Here is a 17,943-nt window from a genome sequence, read left to right on the forward strand (position 1 = left end):
ATGCCAAGTTTTGCTGAGATCACCCTACAGGGAAACTTCTTTCTGCTGTTTGGTCTGTGGTGGTCCATCAAATACCCGCTGAAGTATGTCCTTCAAAGGCGGAATGCAGAGAGCCAGCCCAGCCATTGGATTCCATGTATAGACATCATTGAAGGGACAGCCAAGGCATTCTTTGCTCTAGGAGGTGGGTTCCAGCTGCATCCTTCCCCCAGCCCTTCTTCTACAAGATATGCTTCCAGGCATTTGTGTATTTATTAAATTTATACCCTGCTTGATCTCCTGAAGGGCATTCAGAGCTGCATGACGGTCATGCATTGTGCAGGGCGACCCTTGTATCTGTGGGTCCAGTATCCACTGTGAGATACAGGAAGCTGGACTAGATGGGCCTTTGGCCTGATCCAGCAGGGCTCTTCTTATGTTCTTACGCCTGATGTCTCCAACACTGTAGACCACCGCTTCCCTCTCCTCCACACTTCTTCTGTCCCTTCTTCCTTTTCCAGGAAATGGGAGGAGGAGCCCTGGAAGTCAGTGGGCAGGTGGAGGTGAACATCCCTGCATATCTGCTCCCTGAGGCCACCACCTCAGTCAGTTCATAGTTGCCCTGCATCAAAAGACCAATTTTCAGTGTGAAATCAAACCCACGATAATAAGGCTGGTCCTGAACTGTGCGACCTGTGAGCAAGCCTTAAGAAGCCAGGTGGCAGGACAACACTCTCTGAGAAACATTGTGCCAGTTTGAATGTTGTGATGCTTCCTTAGTCATTGCGCTCGCTGAGTAATTTTTGCTGTGATTTGCATCCAATATGCCCCGAAGACCGCAGCCCTATGCATGCTTATTTGGGAATCAGATCGATTCAACATTCTGAGTATCCATGTGTAGGATTGCAGTGTCAATTTCTTCCAGACTGTTTCTCCTCCAGGAAAGACTAGAAAAAAAGAGGACCTCTCTCAAATGTGGCTTGTCTTCCAGGGATCCTGGTTGAGCAGTTTCTCCCCGATGGACCCCGCATGACCCTGTATGATGACAAGACCCAGCACTGGGTACAGTTAATCAACTGGCAGCACATGACCATGTACCTCTTCTATGGCTTCTCTGGCGTGGTCGATGTCCTGGCCCATTCCCAGCTCAAGTTGCCTGTGGGACTGGATCGCCTCCTCCTAGCCATGGCATTGTTTACAGAAGGTCAGTAAGACAAGCACTGTCTCCCCTTCCCCCTTCTGTGCCAAGTGAAAGCCTCAGCATGATTTACTGCTACTGGCTTGGAAGCTTTCCCAATAGCTGCTGTGGCTCCTCAGGGGTTGCTATATTTCCAGCAACCGCAGTTTGCTCCTGTTAATTTTAAGAAGACAGCCTAGAACCCTGAGCAGAGAGAGACTAGATATTGGTGCCTGGCTTCATTCATTCATATTTTTATACCACCCTCCAAGGAGCTCAGGGTTGTGTCCCTAGTTTCTCCCCTCCTTTTGTCCTCACAATAACCCTGTGAGGTAGGTAAGGCTGAGAAATAGTGACTGCCCCAAGGTCACCCAGGAAACTTCATGGCTGAATGGAGATCTGAACTTGGATATTCCAGGTCTAAGTCCAACTGCTGAACCATTACACCGTCTGGGCTTTTCAAAGGTAAAGGCCATGCATGCTGTGATTCCAAAGCCAGTGAGTGATTCCAAAGCCAGAGTTAGGATACAGCTCTAAGATCATACCGTCTTATCTTCCATAATGCAGTGGCCCATGTGGTTACTGGAGGTAGGCAGTTTGACTCTGTCAGTCTGCTTCTCCAGCGGCTGCATTGGCTGCCCATTCGTTTCCAGGCCCAATTCAAGGTACTGGTTTTGACCTTTAAAGCCCTATACTGCTCTGAGTCAGGGTATCTTAGAGATCGCCTACTCCCGTACAATCCAGCTCGTCCTCTTAGGTCATCAGAGAAGGCCTTTTTACAAGTGCCACTGCCTAGGGAGGTACGTGGGGCGGCAAGAAACAGGGCCTTCTTAGTAGTGGCACCAACGCTATGGAACTCCCTTTCCCTTGACTTAAGAATGGCTTCCTCTCTTGAGACTTTTCAGAGAGGCCTGAAGACCCTTCTGTTTAAACAAGCCTTCTGAGTTCTCGGCCTTTTTAACATCTTTTCAACATCTTTTAATATTTTTAAATACTTGGTCACAGGCCTGATTCTTTTATGATTTACTGCTCTATGCTCTTTCTACCTGACTACTTTTTATCTGACTACTGTTTTTATGATTTGTGTTAATATGCTTTTATCTGTTTTTAAATTATGTTTTAATCTGTTTTAACCTGTTGTAAGCTCCTTGAGATCCTTCAGGGAGAAAGGCAGGGTAAAAATAAAGTTATTAGTATTATTATTATTAATAATAATAATAATAATAATAATAATAATAATAATAATAATAAGCAAGTGGCACTCATTTGTAAGTGGCCAATTTAGCATTCATCTACCTAGCTCCAGGCTGCCCATATGTCTGTCTATGACATCAGTGCAGCTAAGCCAGTAGTAGCAGAGGGGTTGCAATACCTCTGCCTTGAGCAACGTTGCAAGTTCAGAGTGGACCAATCTGGACTGTGAGCTGTACACATTCTAATTTGTAATGTGGAATAATTATCCAGTGTACAGAGTCTATTCCATGTGTGGAGTTATGAATCCAGTGTTTACCACCATTTTAAGTACAGCGTCAGAAGTGGTCAAATACCAAAGGATAACAAGCTTATTTTGTAATCTTGAATATATACAGTACCCCATAAGCTAATCATAGCACATGCATGACGGAGAATTGGTGAATGGTTGTCATATATACCATGGCTACTAGAGGGCAACTATGGCATATGCAAAGTCTATATTTTCCCATGAGAATCTCCGGTTTCATCTTGGTGTAATATGCTTTGAGCGGCTAACTCAGGTCACTTCCTAGCAGTCACACTCTGTCCCAAATGAAATTCCCAGACACTTTGCAAAAGGTTAAGCCCAAATAAACGGTTTGAATGCGATAGAGACCCAAGCAACAGTGGCCAGGTTATCCAAATGTGAGCTTTAATCCAAATGCACAGTTTCAGTAATCCATTTTATAACCTTCGTATGATGATAGGTGTGCATCAAGAAGGGCATGGCTAGCAATGATGAATCACAATCTTCTACCATCACACGTTCTCACGTTCTGTTAATAAAAGCTTTAAAAAAAATCAGAGATCCTAATACAAATAAGGCGACTTCTTAAGAAACTAGAGCAACTTTGTACATCGGAATACAATAGAGGGGGGCCCCGTTTCTGCGGATCCCATATCTGAGGTTTCAGGTATCCGCAGATACAGACAGGAGTCCCCCATGCTCCCACCTTCCAGAGGCAAGCTGTGAGGGTAGTGACATTTTTCGGCTCAAAATGGTCATTCTAAGGCCCACCAAGGCAGCAGGTGGACGTCAAAAGCCTCAGCAGGGCTCAAAAGTCCCTCCAGAGGGGAGGGAAGCTGGGTTCCCCATTCCTCCTGAGAGCCCAGACCATGGGGATGGGTGTTCGCCCATATCCACCATTTCACCTATCCACAGGGGGTCCAGGAACGGAACCCCCACAGATAAGGGGGTGCACCTGGAATAAACTTTTGTTAAAAGGCTTATAAACAGCATCCCTCACACTCATCTAGTTATTTTGGCCATCTTTGAGTGCTCCCATAATTTGTCTAAGCTCTGTGCAAGCAGAACCACATTTGATTAGCAGTTCCCTTCCTTTAAAGAGCATAGAACCACCCAGTAAAGTCAGAAACAATAGCAAATGCAAACTAGAATTGCAGCATTATTCCAGGCAAGTTGGCAAAGAAGTAAACCCTACTGAGTTCAATGGGGACTTACTGTCAGGGAAGTGTGTAAGATCACAGCCCTAGACCCGTTCGGAAGCTTGGCGAGCAGCGCAAATCTTCCTCGGTCAGCAAAATCGGCCAGCCTGCTTTGCAAAGAGAGAGCATGGCAGAGCTCGGATTCGTGGAGCAAGATGTTAGGAAAGCAGTACCAAAATAGGGTCCCCTGCCTTCACAATGCAGGGAGCATCTCCCTCCCCCAGCCACAAATACGGTGTTATGAAAATGACTTTGGCCACATGTATACGCAGGGGAATGAAACCACTGCTTACTATGCGCGGCGCATTCCCTGAGCTCATTGATTTATGAATCCTTGAAGGTCCAATTTTGCTAATGCTCCTGAGTAAGCAGCCAACGCTCTTTGTGTCTTGGCAGGCTTCCTGTTCCATTTCCATGACTACCAGGGCGCTCCATTGACAGAACACCTCTACTCCCTCCTGCTCATTGCTATATTTGGAGCGGCTTTCTGCAGCCTGCTGGAGGTGTTTCTGCGAGATCACATCCTCCTGGAGCTCCTCCGAGCCAGCCTTTTCATCCTCCAAGGATCTTGGTTCTGGCAAGTGAGTAGTTATTCCTGAGGAACGGAAAGAGGAAAGGACACTGGTATTTTGGAACATGTGACCCAGGGCACGGCAATAGTCTCAGCCCCTCCCAATCAATCTCCGCTGAATGTAGTGGTGCCATAAGGGTTTGCATCACCCGGTGTGGGAGTTCAGTGCGTCACACCCCCCCCCCCATGATGGACTGCCTCCCAAGCAGTGGGCAAAGAAACGCCCCAGGCAGAGGGCATGCACCATTGCTTCACCCCCACTGGGTTTTTTTGCCTATAAATTTTGATGGAGTAGAGCAGTGTTTCTCAAACTGTGGGTCGGGACCCACTAGGTAGGTTGTGAGTCAATTTCAGGTGGGTCCCCATTCATTTCCATATTTTATTTTTAATATATTAGACCTGATGCAACCATAGTATGTGACTGCATTTGGGGAAATGTTACAGGCCTGTACTTTTGACAAGCTACTATATGTATTCTTTTAACAATGTTAGTCAATGGGACTTACTCCTGGGTAAATGTGGGTAGGATTGCAGCCCAGGATTGTTAAAAGTTTTTCTGCTTGATGTCACATCCGGTCTTGACATCACTTCTGGGGGGTTCTCATTCTAAAAAGTGGGTCCTGGTGCTAAATGTGTGAGAACCACTGGAGTAGAGATATTCCAGCATGGTTTGTTGCATTGCATTCTGCATGAATTTCCACATCAAATGATATAAAACAGGATGGTATTATTAAAAAAGACCAAGATTTTAAAAATTTTTGGCCAGCAGTGATGTCACCCCCCCATGGCGCAGCCCGCACCCCCCGCACCCCACTAGCAACACCACTGGCTGCATGAAGTTACCTCTACTCCTGCCCTGGGTGAGATAATATCTTCCTGTTGCATCTCTGCAAGAGTTGCTGCTTTGGCATTACAGACCATGCAAATTATGACTTATAGTTTCCTTCAAGTGTGGGGCAGTTTTAATCTTATGTGTCAAGGTACATATATCATGATTGTGACCGGGGCTCCAGTTGGAATCATGGCACTGACGGGGTTAGTATTTTTCTCCCTCCCCCCCCCCCCCGTAATCCTGATCTATACCCCTCCACCCCAAGCTGTGGGGAGAGCTGCTATTGCCAAACAACACAAAACAGAAATTCAATCTGGGATCTGCACCTTGAACAACTTTGCACTGTTGTTTCTCATTAAACAGCAATCAAGTGTTTAGATGTTTGTCCTCCAATTTTATGTGATAATTACATTTATAGAGCCAATTAAGCAAAGCATGATTAACGATAGCGGGATTTTTCACGGGGGGGATTGTTCAAGCCACAGCTGCCTGAACTACACACAGTGTTAATCACATGTAATTTTCCCAGTCGTGTCTTCTGGTTTTTAACTTCATTCTTCCGGTCCAGGTAGTGATGCCCCATTCAGACACCAGAAACAGGTTTTCTACTCTGCATGTTCCATTCTCCAAATCGCCCCCCCTCCAGTGCTTTTGACTCCCCCTGCAGAAAAGAGATATATATTTTTTAACTTTCCTTCATGGGGCTAAATCAGTCCAGGGGGCATGATCTGGAGGGGAGAGAAGGAGAGAGGTGTCAGAGGAATAACCCACACTCTTCTGACATTAGCTGATTGTGTCTTTCTGTGTCCCCATCAGATTGGGTTTGTCCTTTACCCAACATGGGGAGGTCCAGCCTGGAATCAAGAAGACCAGGGAAACAAGAGCTTCCTAACCATGTGCTTCTTCTGGCACTATGCAGTGGGTCTCCTTGTGATGTGCATCAACGGGTCTTTCAGTCGCTGGTGAGTGATGGGCATTCAGTGGGCAGCCAAAGTACTAACTAGGTGAATTGGTATTCTTCTTATGGGAGCAGCAAGTCCTAGGCAGTGGCATAACTTGGGTGGCGCCTGAGGAGCACGTGCCCCCCCCCACACACACAGCCAGCCAGCCCAAGACACCCCTACTTCGGCATGCCAAACTCAGCCCCCCCCCCCAATTAGGTGATGAGTCTCTGCTCTACCTCTGTTCTTCCCACTGCCTGGCTTGGAAAAGAGAAGGATGGGGCAAAACAGGAAGTGTGGAGGAGGGTGGCAAGCTAACCCATTCTTCAGCTCCATCCCTCTCATCCTTTTCTGAGCCAGGGAGTGGGAAAAGGAACAGCAGAGGTGAGTGGATGGGTAGAGGTGGGCAACTCCTGCCCAGCTGCTGCCTGAGACGACAGCCTCAATTGGCCTCATGGATAGGCCAGACCCACTCATCAGAAATCTTCCCATATCACATTTTGCTTTTCCTTAATTCGTCCCTGCTTTCCACTCCGTGGGCATCATCAGTATGAAACGGTTCAGCACCATTTGTTCATTTTTTGGTCATTGGCCACAACAAAACATAACAGAAAGACAAGGCTGGCACTGCAGTGAGGCCCTGGAGTACAGCTTAGGCATTTGCTGTGAGCAGGCGGAAAAAGAGTTAAAACATGAATGGTTCAAGGAACTCCTTAAATGGAGTTCAGGACTCCATCAGGACTGTCAAGGAAGGTCTTCCTGAAAGGAGGCAGCAGGTGATTCCTCCCCTCCTCTCTTTCTTGGGAAGATGAAAGCTTCTTGTGGGCTGGCAGCTTCTGCTAGGGACAGGAATAGAAGCAAAGAGGAATGGCCGACAGCTCACATGTGGAGAACACAGTGTAGCTGATGCTTGCTCCCAAATGCACCCAATGCTCAAGCCTGTGTAGTTGTACATAAAGCCGCCATCAAAGCATGCAGCGTTTACCTCCAGAGGAGGCTTGAACCTGTGTGGTAGAGCTCCAGGAACTCCACGCAGCTCAGAGGCGTGGGGTGAAAGCACAGAACTGTCTCAGCCACTGGCCATAACAAAAGAGAACTGAACCACCTCAGTGGTGGTAGGAGGGTGGTAGGATATTAATCAGGTAGCAGACAAAGAAATGCAGACAAAGAAACCCTATGGAGTAAGCAACACACATCCCACTATTTGTTGCTGCTTTACAGCCTGCAGGGCAAAAGTTGCCCATTGTGCAAGCCAGAATAGAACAGCATCACCATTAAGATCCCAGCTCTGGGTACAAACTGACTCTGCAGGGGGTCTGGGAAGGAGTGTATGCAAAACAGATGAAACAGCTGCTGGGGGAGAATCCCCTTTCAGCAGGAAAGCAGCCTGGAAGTGAAGAGTTAAACACCCCTTACTTTCACACCGTAAAATTTGCAGCCCCCTCATGGCTGTTAATCCTTGCAAGTTAATTTCAACCCTTTATTAAATGATGACATGTTTAATGAAACATCTTCTTTGGCACCCAGCTGTATGGCAAGCGGGAATGAGACACGGCCTTTTTTGTAGTGGCACCTAGGTTGTGGAATGCCCTCCCAAGTGAGAACTGCCTGGTTTCCTCATTGTCTTTGCCCTTAAGATTTGCTGTTGCTTTAGGAGATGTTTTGTTTCATTAAACATGGGTAAAAATACACAAGCAATAGGTATGGAGCAGGATCCTCTGCTGGGCTTGGAAGTGGTCATGTTTTAATACTGTATAGTGTTTTGCTTTGCTTTCCACCAACACAGAAAAACTTGGTTAAAAAGAAGCATCTACATATGTCAGAATCCAGAACGATCAACATTCAGAACCAGCAGCATTCCTTGAGAGGAACCAATGTTGCTGCCATACCAGCTAGTTGAATTTTGCATTTGGGCACATACTTAGAGATTTTTACTGGCACATTGCCATAGACGGTAGCAATGGAGAGGGACATTTTCCCAACTGTCAGAGTGGATTTGTGTTGGCAAAGAGGAATCACTTCCACTTGGCCTACAGAGAAAGATGACTGACAGGACAAGGGCATTGTCAGGACAAGGGGCCTTCGCTGGCATTGGCACCCTCTTGGCGGAACAGAATGGCACAGATTTGACTTGTTTTGGGGGGAGTGAAGGAGGTCCCCTTTCTAGCCCCCCTTTCCCACACAAGTAGAACCTTTCCACTGCTGATGGCAGTACTAATGACACTGTTGTCATACTATTCATTTCCCAATGATACTAGCATTGCCACTGGTATTGAGGGTTCATGGATGGATCCAGTAGTGGGGGGGGTCCCTCTGGTAGACCAAGACCCCCCCAACAGTGCCTCAGGTGACCCCAGTTTTCATTCACCAACAACCCAACTTTGCCAATGGGATTACAATAGGGTGAGGCTTCTCTAAAGGCATTGGCGGAGCTGAATGTGTTCCTGACTCTTGGAATTGTTGCAGCTGCCCTAATGGATGTTCAATAAGCCTGGAGGATGTTGATGTTGAACTCGACTTGCCGTCTTGCCTTCGAAGGAAGAAGCAAGAAGTGGATCCCGTCCTCCTGCCAGAGACTGGTGCAGAGTAGCAACAAGGACTTGGTTGATGTCTCGAGCAACATCCCCCTGTTTACAAGCTGCTTTTTGGTGTTGTGCATGAAAGTGTCCTCTTTGTGTTCAAAATGGAAGGTCAAAGGTGGACGGGATGCATCTGTAATTGGCATCTCACATAGCATGCAAAGCTTTAATTTGCAAGTGCAATCATACCAAAGGTGTACACTTTAAAAAACCTGATGTTCTCACCATTCCACTGAAAAGATCTAAGATATCCCTCACAGTTCCAAATGCATGATGAAAAATGTCCTCCTAGTGAACCTTTCCAAAATAGCCAGAAATAAGTCCCTGATCTGATTATCTTCTGACAAATCTGCATATACCTTTGCATATGATGTTCAGTTTGTAATTTGATCCAGTTATAAGAATGAGTTTAAGAACATAAGAGCAGCCCCGCTGGATCAGGCCATAGGCCCATCTAGTCCAGCTTCCTGTATCTCACAGTGGCCCACCAAATGCCCCAGGGAGCACACCAGATAAAAAGAGACCTGCAAGGCTTCCTGGGAATTGTAGTTAAGAACATAAGAACAGCCCCGCTGGATCAGGCCATAGGCCCATCTAGTCCAGCTTCCTGTATCTCACAGCAGCCCACCAAATGCCCCAGGGAGCACACCAGATAAAAAGAGACCTACATCCTGGTGCCCTCCCTTGCATCTGGCAAAGCTTGGGTTTTGCAAGGCCCTTTAGCGGTGACAGGAAAATGATTTGGAATGGATTAGTGCTGCCGTCCTAGCTGCGATCTAGTTGGCTTAGTCATGGTTCTGATGGGTGCATTTAATATTTTTAACGCTGCAATTTTTGTATGCAGTATAATTTGTGTGCATGATAGGTTGAGATGTCTTGCCAATAAAAATCTTATTTAAAAAAGAGTGACTTTCTGAGGGTTTTCCAAGGGTACAGTTCTACCTCAATTCAGGTTCTGCATAAATTGGTGCTGATAATTCATGAGAGAACAGCCCAACCCTCAAGGGCTTTTGTACCCTTTCCCAGTACCTGGACAAGGCAGGAGAACTGGGCATGGGGATTCGGGAAGTCACCCATCAGGAAGGTTTTTGTGCAGCTGTTAAGGCTGTCCCTCCTGTTTGGAACCTCGGTACGAGTTTGGGCTCAAGAGATGGGGACAGGAAGAGATGAGAGCACCACAACCAGGTAAGGTCGAGTGTGGACTGAGGCTGAGATTGAGGCCTTGATGGCTTTTTGGGCCTGTTCTTGGTGGCGCATCCCATGAACATAAGTTGAAAAGAGGAGACAACATAACAAAGAGGTAACTGGCTCCATCCCCTCCATTTGAGTTTGCAAAAGGAGGAGGAGATGACTCCAAAAGGGGCATTGGCAGGATGTGACCCACCAGAAAGTGTTCAATGGTGTGGTTGAATATGTCACAGGGAGTTGGCAATGGTCCACCAGGATAAGAACAATACAAATCAATAAGAAAAAAAGAATAATAGGAAATAAGAAGGATCTTACCAGGAGGGCAGTAACACTTTTGGGAGGGGAACATGTAGAATGTTGGCACCTGGGCCCAGAAGCCAGGCAGTTGATAATGGTACCTCTACCTTGTCCATTCAGTAAGACAGCCAGTGGTCTTCAACACCCAAAAGGGATAGGAAGGCACCCAGACCTCCCCACAAAGAAAAGCCCCTGCACCCTCTTCATTTGATGATGTGGTGGATCGGGGTACAGTATTGTGCCCCACTGTGGCCAAGTATTCCAACAGAGCAGTGATTTTCTACCTTTTTCATTTCATGACACCTTGACAAGGTGCTAAAATTATCAAGGCACACCATCAGTTTTTTGACAATTGGCAAGGCACAGTGTGCTGCTGCCAGGGAGCTCACACCCCCCAATGGCCCTACTAAAATATGACCCTCCCCCAAATTCTCACAGCACACCTGCAGACCATTTGCAGCACACCGAAGTGCCAACACACTGGTTGAAAATTGCTACTTCCGAGCCACAAGAGGCAATGTGTGTTGGGCTCCTGTTTTGGCACCAAAATAAAGAGTCTATTCACCTGCCTGCAATTTTGGTCCGTGGCCAGAACTAGGCCAGGGAACAAAAAGTTGGTACCCAATGAGTTTGTGATGCATTCCTGAAGAATCAGTGCAGCCACCAAGGTGGCAATGATGGGCTCCAGAAAGGATGGCCTTAAACCTGTTCAATAGTTTTGACAGCTGCAGTTTCCTTTACATCTCCAACGGTTGAGCTGACCTCCTCAGGGATTCTTCGGCCTTCAGCTTGGTGGTATTGAACAGTTCCGCCAAGCTGTCCAAAGCCCTGAAATGCCTCTTTCGCCTTTACTTTGGCCACTGTGTTACGTGAAAATCCCCTTTTTCCTTTTAAGTTGTGATTTTATATCTGGTTATAAGCCAAACTTCTCACAGGTCCAATTTCCAAAACCCTGGTAAAAGTCACAAGTTTACACAACCTCTACCTCTCCATGCACACAGCAACAAAGACTTTAGCAACAAAGACTCTAGTAATGCAAAAGTGCCTCCTGATCCAATCACTGTTATGCAAACCCATTAAACCTCAACACACAGGACAATCAAGTCAAGTCAAGCTCCTGGTGACCACATCCCCATCCCCCAGTCAAGGAGTCTGGAAGAGTAAATTGTTGTCTCAATCACTGTAAATCATTAAAATGTTTCCTATTGTTGTAGCTTAATCACTCTTAAGTACCGTATGCAAACTGCCTTCCCCCCCTCCCAGGAGGTCAGCCATGGCTGATAGCTGACTTCCTGATCATCCTGTTTTTCTTGCATGCTCCATGTGTCCCACTGTGTGTAGTGAGCATGCACATCCAGGACAGCTCTAGGCCACATCTGGGTCATTCAGGTCAGCATCCAGGTCAGCAAAAACCCTTTTAAGAGAAGGCTGGCACATGCTAGCTCTCTCTCTCTGGCTGCCCTTCCAAGGCAGAGGGTCCTCCATAGGACTCTCCATCCAACTGCTTTTCAGGACAGGTAACTATATCTGCGTCTGGAACCTTTTCCCTTCTCCCCCCCCCTTTTTTTCTCGCTTCTCTCCCCATCTTTAGTCAGCAACTAGGTTGGCAGATCAGGGACCCCTAAAATCCCTCCCTACAACCTATCCTTTTCTGATTTCCTCGGATGCACCAAATACACTCCACATGCAACCACCACGAAAGTTAGGTACACTGGATCCAAGTACTAGGATTCAAGTAGACATATACTTACCATTTTTCCATGTGCATTATGTATACCTGTGCGTTTTTGCAATAAAAACATAATCCTATTGAAAGTTATCTTTCTCCCAGTCTCTTTTCAAGCTAAAAAGGAATTTCTCTGCATTACGCTGTCTTGTTATCTAGCCTGCGATCCTGAAGTTTCCAAAAGGGTAATATAACAATTCCCCTTAAAACATAACAGCCCTTTTTGGTAACAACTGTGCCTGGCGCTGCACTCACAAATGATTAGATCTTGGAGCATTAAGCCCTCAGCCAAGCCAGGAAATTCCCTTAGATACCAGTTTGGAAAACTGGGACATTCGTAAATTCTACGGTTAACAACAGGGTCGGGTGCCAAATCTATGTGGGCCCTTTGCCAAACCCTGTATGCAGGGCCCCACCCCCCAGCAGCCTGGAGCACCCCTTCGACAGCTGCAGTGGTGACTCTCCTTGTTACCTATAACGTAAAGTACAGGTTAAAAAAAAACCAAACAGCCGCAGCTGTACACCTGACCTGCCAGAAAATAAACGCAGAACAGCTGGCAGCGTTAAAACTTGCCCCAATTCCCTGTGCATTTCCATTGTCGACAAACTTTTTCAAGCAATGAAACTGTAAAAAAAAAAAAAAAAGTAATGCAATCAGGCTAAAAATCATGAAATATCACATCCTCAGTGATGCTGAGTGGGGGGTGAGTTAAACTATTTTGTTCCCACCATGGTTCTGCACCAAACACATTCCTGGCAGGGTTAGGAGTTAGCAACCGAGAGTTTTTGTTCTTGAAATATGCCTTGAAATATGTTCTTGGAACTTTTTTTCTTCTTTTAAAAATCTTTGTAATGCCCTTTTTTCTGTGTCGGGCACAGCAGGGACGTCAGCAAAGCTCACGGCTTCAGTAGAGATCCCAGAGGCCCATTCCCGACAATCGTTTTTGTCCTTTTTTTGCTTTTTGGTGTACCAGGTAAGAAGGGTCATTCTCTAGCACCTTCTAAACAAGGGGAAAAAAGTGGCGACCAGCAGGTGCCAGCTGCCGGGAACACTTTTAGCACTCCTGAAGCCACCACTGCCCACAGAGGTACAGCACAAAAAGTTGAGAAATTCCACAACCAGGTTGAGCGTAGAGGTGAGAGTCTAACACCTAACACGCTAACACCTGATATTTAATGATATAGGACCAATGAGTAGGGCTAGCATGAGGGAACTCCTGAAGTGAAAGAGAATCCTTAGATTTACCTTTACAAGTAGATTTTCATTAAGCATCCTCCAGTTTCAGTACTGGGTTGGAAATGAGCAATTTTGAAGGGGAAAAAGCAATGTGGGGGAACCCTGAAAACACAGCATTTAAATCCTGTTTGATGTATATATATTTTTTCTATCTTTAGCCCAATTGTTCAATTACGCTATTTTTTTAAATGTAGGTATTAACACATATAATGTCTGGTTCTATATTTCTATCCCTGGCATCTCCAAGTAGGATTGAGAAAGACTGCAAAAAAAAAAAAAAATTAGGATTGAGAAAGACCTCAAAAAATAACTGCTGTTATTAACTTTTCCCATTGCACATCTATGTTTATTTTCTTCAATCAGCTGTCTTAGGGCGCAATCCAAACCTTGACTTGGGCCAGCCCAAGTCCCTTGGGCCGGCCCAGTAGGGTTGCAAATGTGCTGTAAAGCATGTCTGCACCTCCATGGGAGGAAGCTGCTTCGGTGCATCTCGCAGAGGCTGGCATCTCGCAGAGGCTGTCGCCTGCGCCAACACAAGCAGCAAAGGTAGGCGTAAGGGGGTGGGGAGGAGGCGGGAGGGAGGCGTTTTTGGGCAGGGGGAGGGCGGATGATGGGCAGCCCTGGGGTGGGCACGCAGGGAGCTGGAGGCGGGGCTGGGACCGGCAGTTATGCCAGATCCCAACCCCCGTATCCATGGAGAACGGAGCAGCTCCAAGCCAAGGAGAGCCATTAGGGCCAGCAGCCCTTACCCAGGGGTAAAGGGAAGAGTTTCCCCTTGCCTCTGGCTGAGCCGCTGCTGGCCAAAAAGCTGCCTTGGATTCAGTGCAAGCTACCTGGCTTGCCTGCTCCAGCGCAGGTTTGGATTGCGCCCATAGTTGATTTTTAATGGCAAAATATATATCTGAGATCGTAGCTTCCCCAGAAAGTCGGTACTGATGATAAACCTTCCGTACCTGGTTTTTAAGCTTCACACAGTCTCTATCAAACCAAGAAGATGGCTTTGGCTTCTTTCCATCGGTCTCACTTTCAGATTTAGGGATTAAGGAAAGTGAGAAATAGGTAATTAATGCCTCATAGATTTTGATCGCTTCCAGGGGGCCTGACTCCCTCATCAGACTTGTTCTATAACTTAGGCAGATCTCAGACTGTAATAACTTCCTCACCTTCTGGCTGGTAACATTATTCCAAAAGACTTTTTGACAGAATTCGTAGCTGGCCCCACCGGTGTCAGAAGAATGAGACCGTCCACAACTAGGAGTAGTGGGGAATGGTCACTCATTATAAAATCATCGACAGTGAACTTCATTACAATAGGCCATAAAGTGAAAGGAATCACGAAATAGTCAATCACACTGGAACCCTTGGCTGAGGCAAATGTGAATTCACCTGAGTTACTAAATTCAACAAGTCCATTCAGCCACATTTTACTAAATTTAACACAGAAATTGGTCATCTGAATACCCGCTATGTTATAATGTTTGTCCTTAGAGCCTCTATCCAAAATTAAGGTGTACAACAAGGAGGCCTCCATGTCAATGTCTAGAGCTTTATAAAAAACTACATCCGCGTTGCCAACCCTGGCATTCATATCTGCAGCAAATAAGCGCTCAATTGATGGGGAATCTTCCTCCCTCAGCCAATATGGCCAAAGAGCTCCAGAACCGAAGGAGGTCAGAATTTTTCTGACTGGGAGGAGTGTATACATTAACTATTATTATTGGGGTTTCACTGAGTAACGGTTTTACCACTTGAAAATTATTACTGGTTTTCTTGGTGGCGACCAATTCTGAATTTATTTTAGGAGACACAAGAATGGCTAATCCAGCTTGAGCTCAACCCTTGGCATTGTTTTTATAAGCAGGTAAGATATAGGTTTTGAAATCCTTAACCTGAAAAGTAGCAATTGCTGTCTGAGGATTAATCGGTGGAAGAAATTTAAATGTCACCACCACAGTATCCTCCAGTTCTCTGTTTGGTTGGTAAGGACCATTGAGAGTGGACTCCCTAGGTGGAGAGACCAGAGGATTGAAGGACAATTCCAATGGAATCATCATCAGGGCCAGAGATCCGCACCGCATTTATGGAGAATGACCCTGGAGAGGGGAGGTGTCCATGAGAAGGGGAGGAAGACAAGCTTCCTCCACCTGGAGGCTTCTGGTGGATCTCAGCCTGAAGTGGCAACTTCTGAAGGGGGACTGCTTCTAGGGATGATGTTTGAGGGTCTCATAGAGATGAATGAAGGTGCAGAAGAACATGGGGTCAATATAATGTCCATTAGTTCCTGCCAGACCTTCTCAATTTTTTTTACCATCTAATTGCTTTTGTCGAGGGAGAACTCTGTATGCCTCCAGAGCCTCCCTGGTTAGCGTGTCCTCGTCGATATCCAGCTGGAGCAGCAAGTCCATGGATTGGGAGATTGTATCACAGCCGGGAGAGTCAGTATTCTGAGGAGCTTGTGAAGATACATTAGGCAAACGCTGAGTGATATCACCAGTACCGAAGATCTCCTCTGAGCTGAACACAGAACTCCTCAGAAGATGATTCTTGGCACACACTGTGTCTAAGGCAGGCAGCTCATCCTGTATCTCTGTGATTGAGTTTGTAATCCTCACAGGGCATCTAGGAGTGGCAGCCATTGTCTCCATTAGGCAATCCATTTCCGTGTGTGCAGTGCTGATGTCCAAAGATTCACAAACTTTGCCAAGAAGACCATTTTGGTCTACTTGATGCAATTGGCTCCAAGGATATAGTGGTTTCAGTTAAAATCCATCTGTTCAGGGAACCGTGCAGGTCATCTTGGAGTCTGAAGGTCTTCTTCCGTGGCAGCAAATTTACTGGTATCTTGGTTGGAGGTTTGGGAGCTGGTGATTGAGCCTGGGAGCTGCTGCTAGATGCTGTGTTCTTTCTTTTAGGTTTTCCTTTCCCAGCTTCTGAGAGTTGGACATTAGGTAAGTTGTATGCACCCTTGGGTGCTTTGCCTTGTTGCATAAGAACATAAGAACAGACCCACTGGATCAGGCTATAGGCCCATCTAGTCAAGCTTCCTGTATCTCACAGCGGCCCACCAAATGCCCCAGGGAGCACACCAGATAACAAGAGACCTGCATGCTGGAGCCCTCCCTTGCATTGGTGTTCTGACATAGCCCATTTCTAAAATCAGGAGGTTGCACATACACATCACGGCTTGTAACCCATAATGGATTTTTCCTCCAGAAACTTGTCCAATCCCCTTTTAAAGGCATCCAGGCCAGATGCCGTCACCACATCCTGTGGCAAGGAGTTCCACAGACCAACCATGTTGGCATCCTTCAGTCTCGGAAGACTATGGTATCGCGCTCTGAATGGTGGTTCTGGAACAGAGTGTCCTCTCCAGTACGCGAAGCCTGGGTAAAGTAGATATGGAGGATAGACTGTTCCCCATGCAGCAAATCCTCCCTCTCCACATCGCTGAAATGGTCCAATGGAAAGGCAGAAGCCAATACAGTTGGTTCCAGCGGCGTTGTAGGAGTTGCCAGAGCATGACTGTACACAGCCGCGAACTGCCTCAGGGACTCCGGCTCTGGATTTTGCCTTCAGGTTGTCTCCTAAAGCACTTTCCATAACTGGATGTAACCACAAGGCAGTGGAGGTTTGGGGTTAGAGTTTTCCTTCTCTCAGATGAGCTGCCTTCCCAGGCTAACTAGTCCCATCTACCCGGTGGCTGTTTAGTCGCCTCTTACAACAAGTACAGCCAAACTGTGGGGCTATTCTTATCCCCAGCCCCTGGGGGATACAGACCAACCATACGTTGAGTAAAGAAATATTTTCTTTTATCTGTCCTAACTCTCCCAACACTCAATTTTAGTGGATGTCCCCTGGTTCTGGTGCTATGTGAGAGTGTAAAGAGCATCTCTCTATCCACTTTATCCTTCCCATGCATAATTTTGTATGTCTCAATCATGTCCCCCCTCAGGCGCCTCTTTTCTAGACTGAAGAGGCCCAAACGCCGTAGCCTTTCCTCATAAGGAAGGTGCCCCAGCCCAGCAATCATCTTAGTTGCTCTCTTTTGCACCTTTTCCATTTCCACTATATCCTTTATGAGATGTGACGATCAGAACTGGACACAATACTGTCAGTGGCCGCTTTCAGATCAGAGACTGTTGACATCCAAGTGTAATGAAGTCCAAGGATCAGAGTGTTCTCAGCAAGCTGATTACACTTATCAACTGGGCAGGAGGTCTGTTCTAGAGGGTAGAGCCTCCATTTGCCTGAAGATAACATTTGCAGGTCACCAGTTTTGAGGCCACCGGCACCGTGCGACCTTGAAGCAGCTGACAAGGTGAGCCGAGTTATTCCATCTGCTCTGAGCAGATCAGAATCTGCTCTGAGCAGAATGTGAAACCAGATCAGAAAGAAACATCTGAAATGTTGCGGTTCTTGAGAGATAGAACCTTCTTTCAATTGTAAAAATCCCTATGGGGATTTAAATAGCCTGCCTATGTAAACCACCTTGAATAAAGTCTGAGGAGAAATCTGATGACCAAGAAAGGCGGTATATAAATACCTGTATTATTATTATTATTAACTGACTGAGGGCCGCAGCGGGCCAAACTTGGCAGGCCTTGGAACTGCAGAAGAAGCTGATAATGGAGGCTTCAGATGGTTTCTCTGGAATAGTGAATTGATATGCATGTCGCCAAACACCCGGTTTTGGAAAATATTGAATTTTTCAACAACGTCGCTTCCTGTCATGAAGTA

The 17,943-nt window shown here is 46.4% G+C and overlaps 1 protein-coding gene across 1 annotated transcript; it reads left to right on the forward strand.

Annotated features, from left to right (window-relative positions):
- Nucleotides 1-8,769, forward strand: LOC136662479 (transmembrane protein 45B-like). Its single transcript, XM_066639700.1, has 5 exons — nucleotides 1-184; nucleotides 971-1,183; nucleotides 4,232-4,416; nucleotides 6,055-6,200; nucleotides 8,646-8,769. Exons 1-5 carry the CDS (start codon nucleotides 1-3, stop codon nucleotides 8,767-8,769), a joined length of 852 nt encoding a protein of 283 aa, XP_066495797.1.
- The last annotated feature ends 9,174 nt before the right edge of the window (nucleotides 8,770-17,943 follow it).

This window comes from Tiliqua scincoides, chromosome 11 (genome assembly GCF_035046505.1).
Source record: "Tiliqua scincoides isolate rTilSci1 chromosome 11, rTilSci1.hap2, whole genome shotgun sequence".
NCBI classification, from domain to species: Eukaryota; Metazoa; Chordata; class Lepidosauria; order Squamata; family Scincidae; genus Tiliqua; species Tiliqua scincoides.

Coding starts and splice junctions, on each gene's coding strand:
- LOC136662479 (XM_066639700.1), top strand. CDS start 1: ATGCCAAGTTTTGCTGAGATCACCCTACAGGGAAACTTCTTTCTGCTG. Junction 185..970: donor GGCATTCTTTGCTCTAGGAG/GTGGGTTCCAGC, acceptor CTTGTCTTCCAG/GGATCCTGGTTGAGCAGTTT. Junction 1,184..4,231: donor CATGGCATTGTTTACAGAAG/GTCAGTAAGACA, acceptor GTGTCTTGGCAG/GCTTCCTGTTCCATTTCCAT.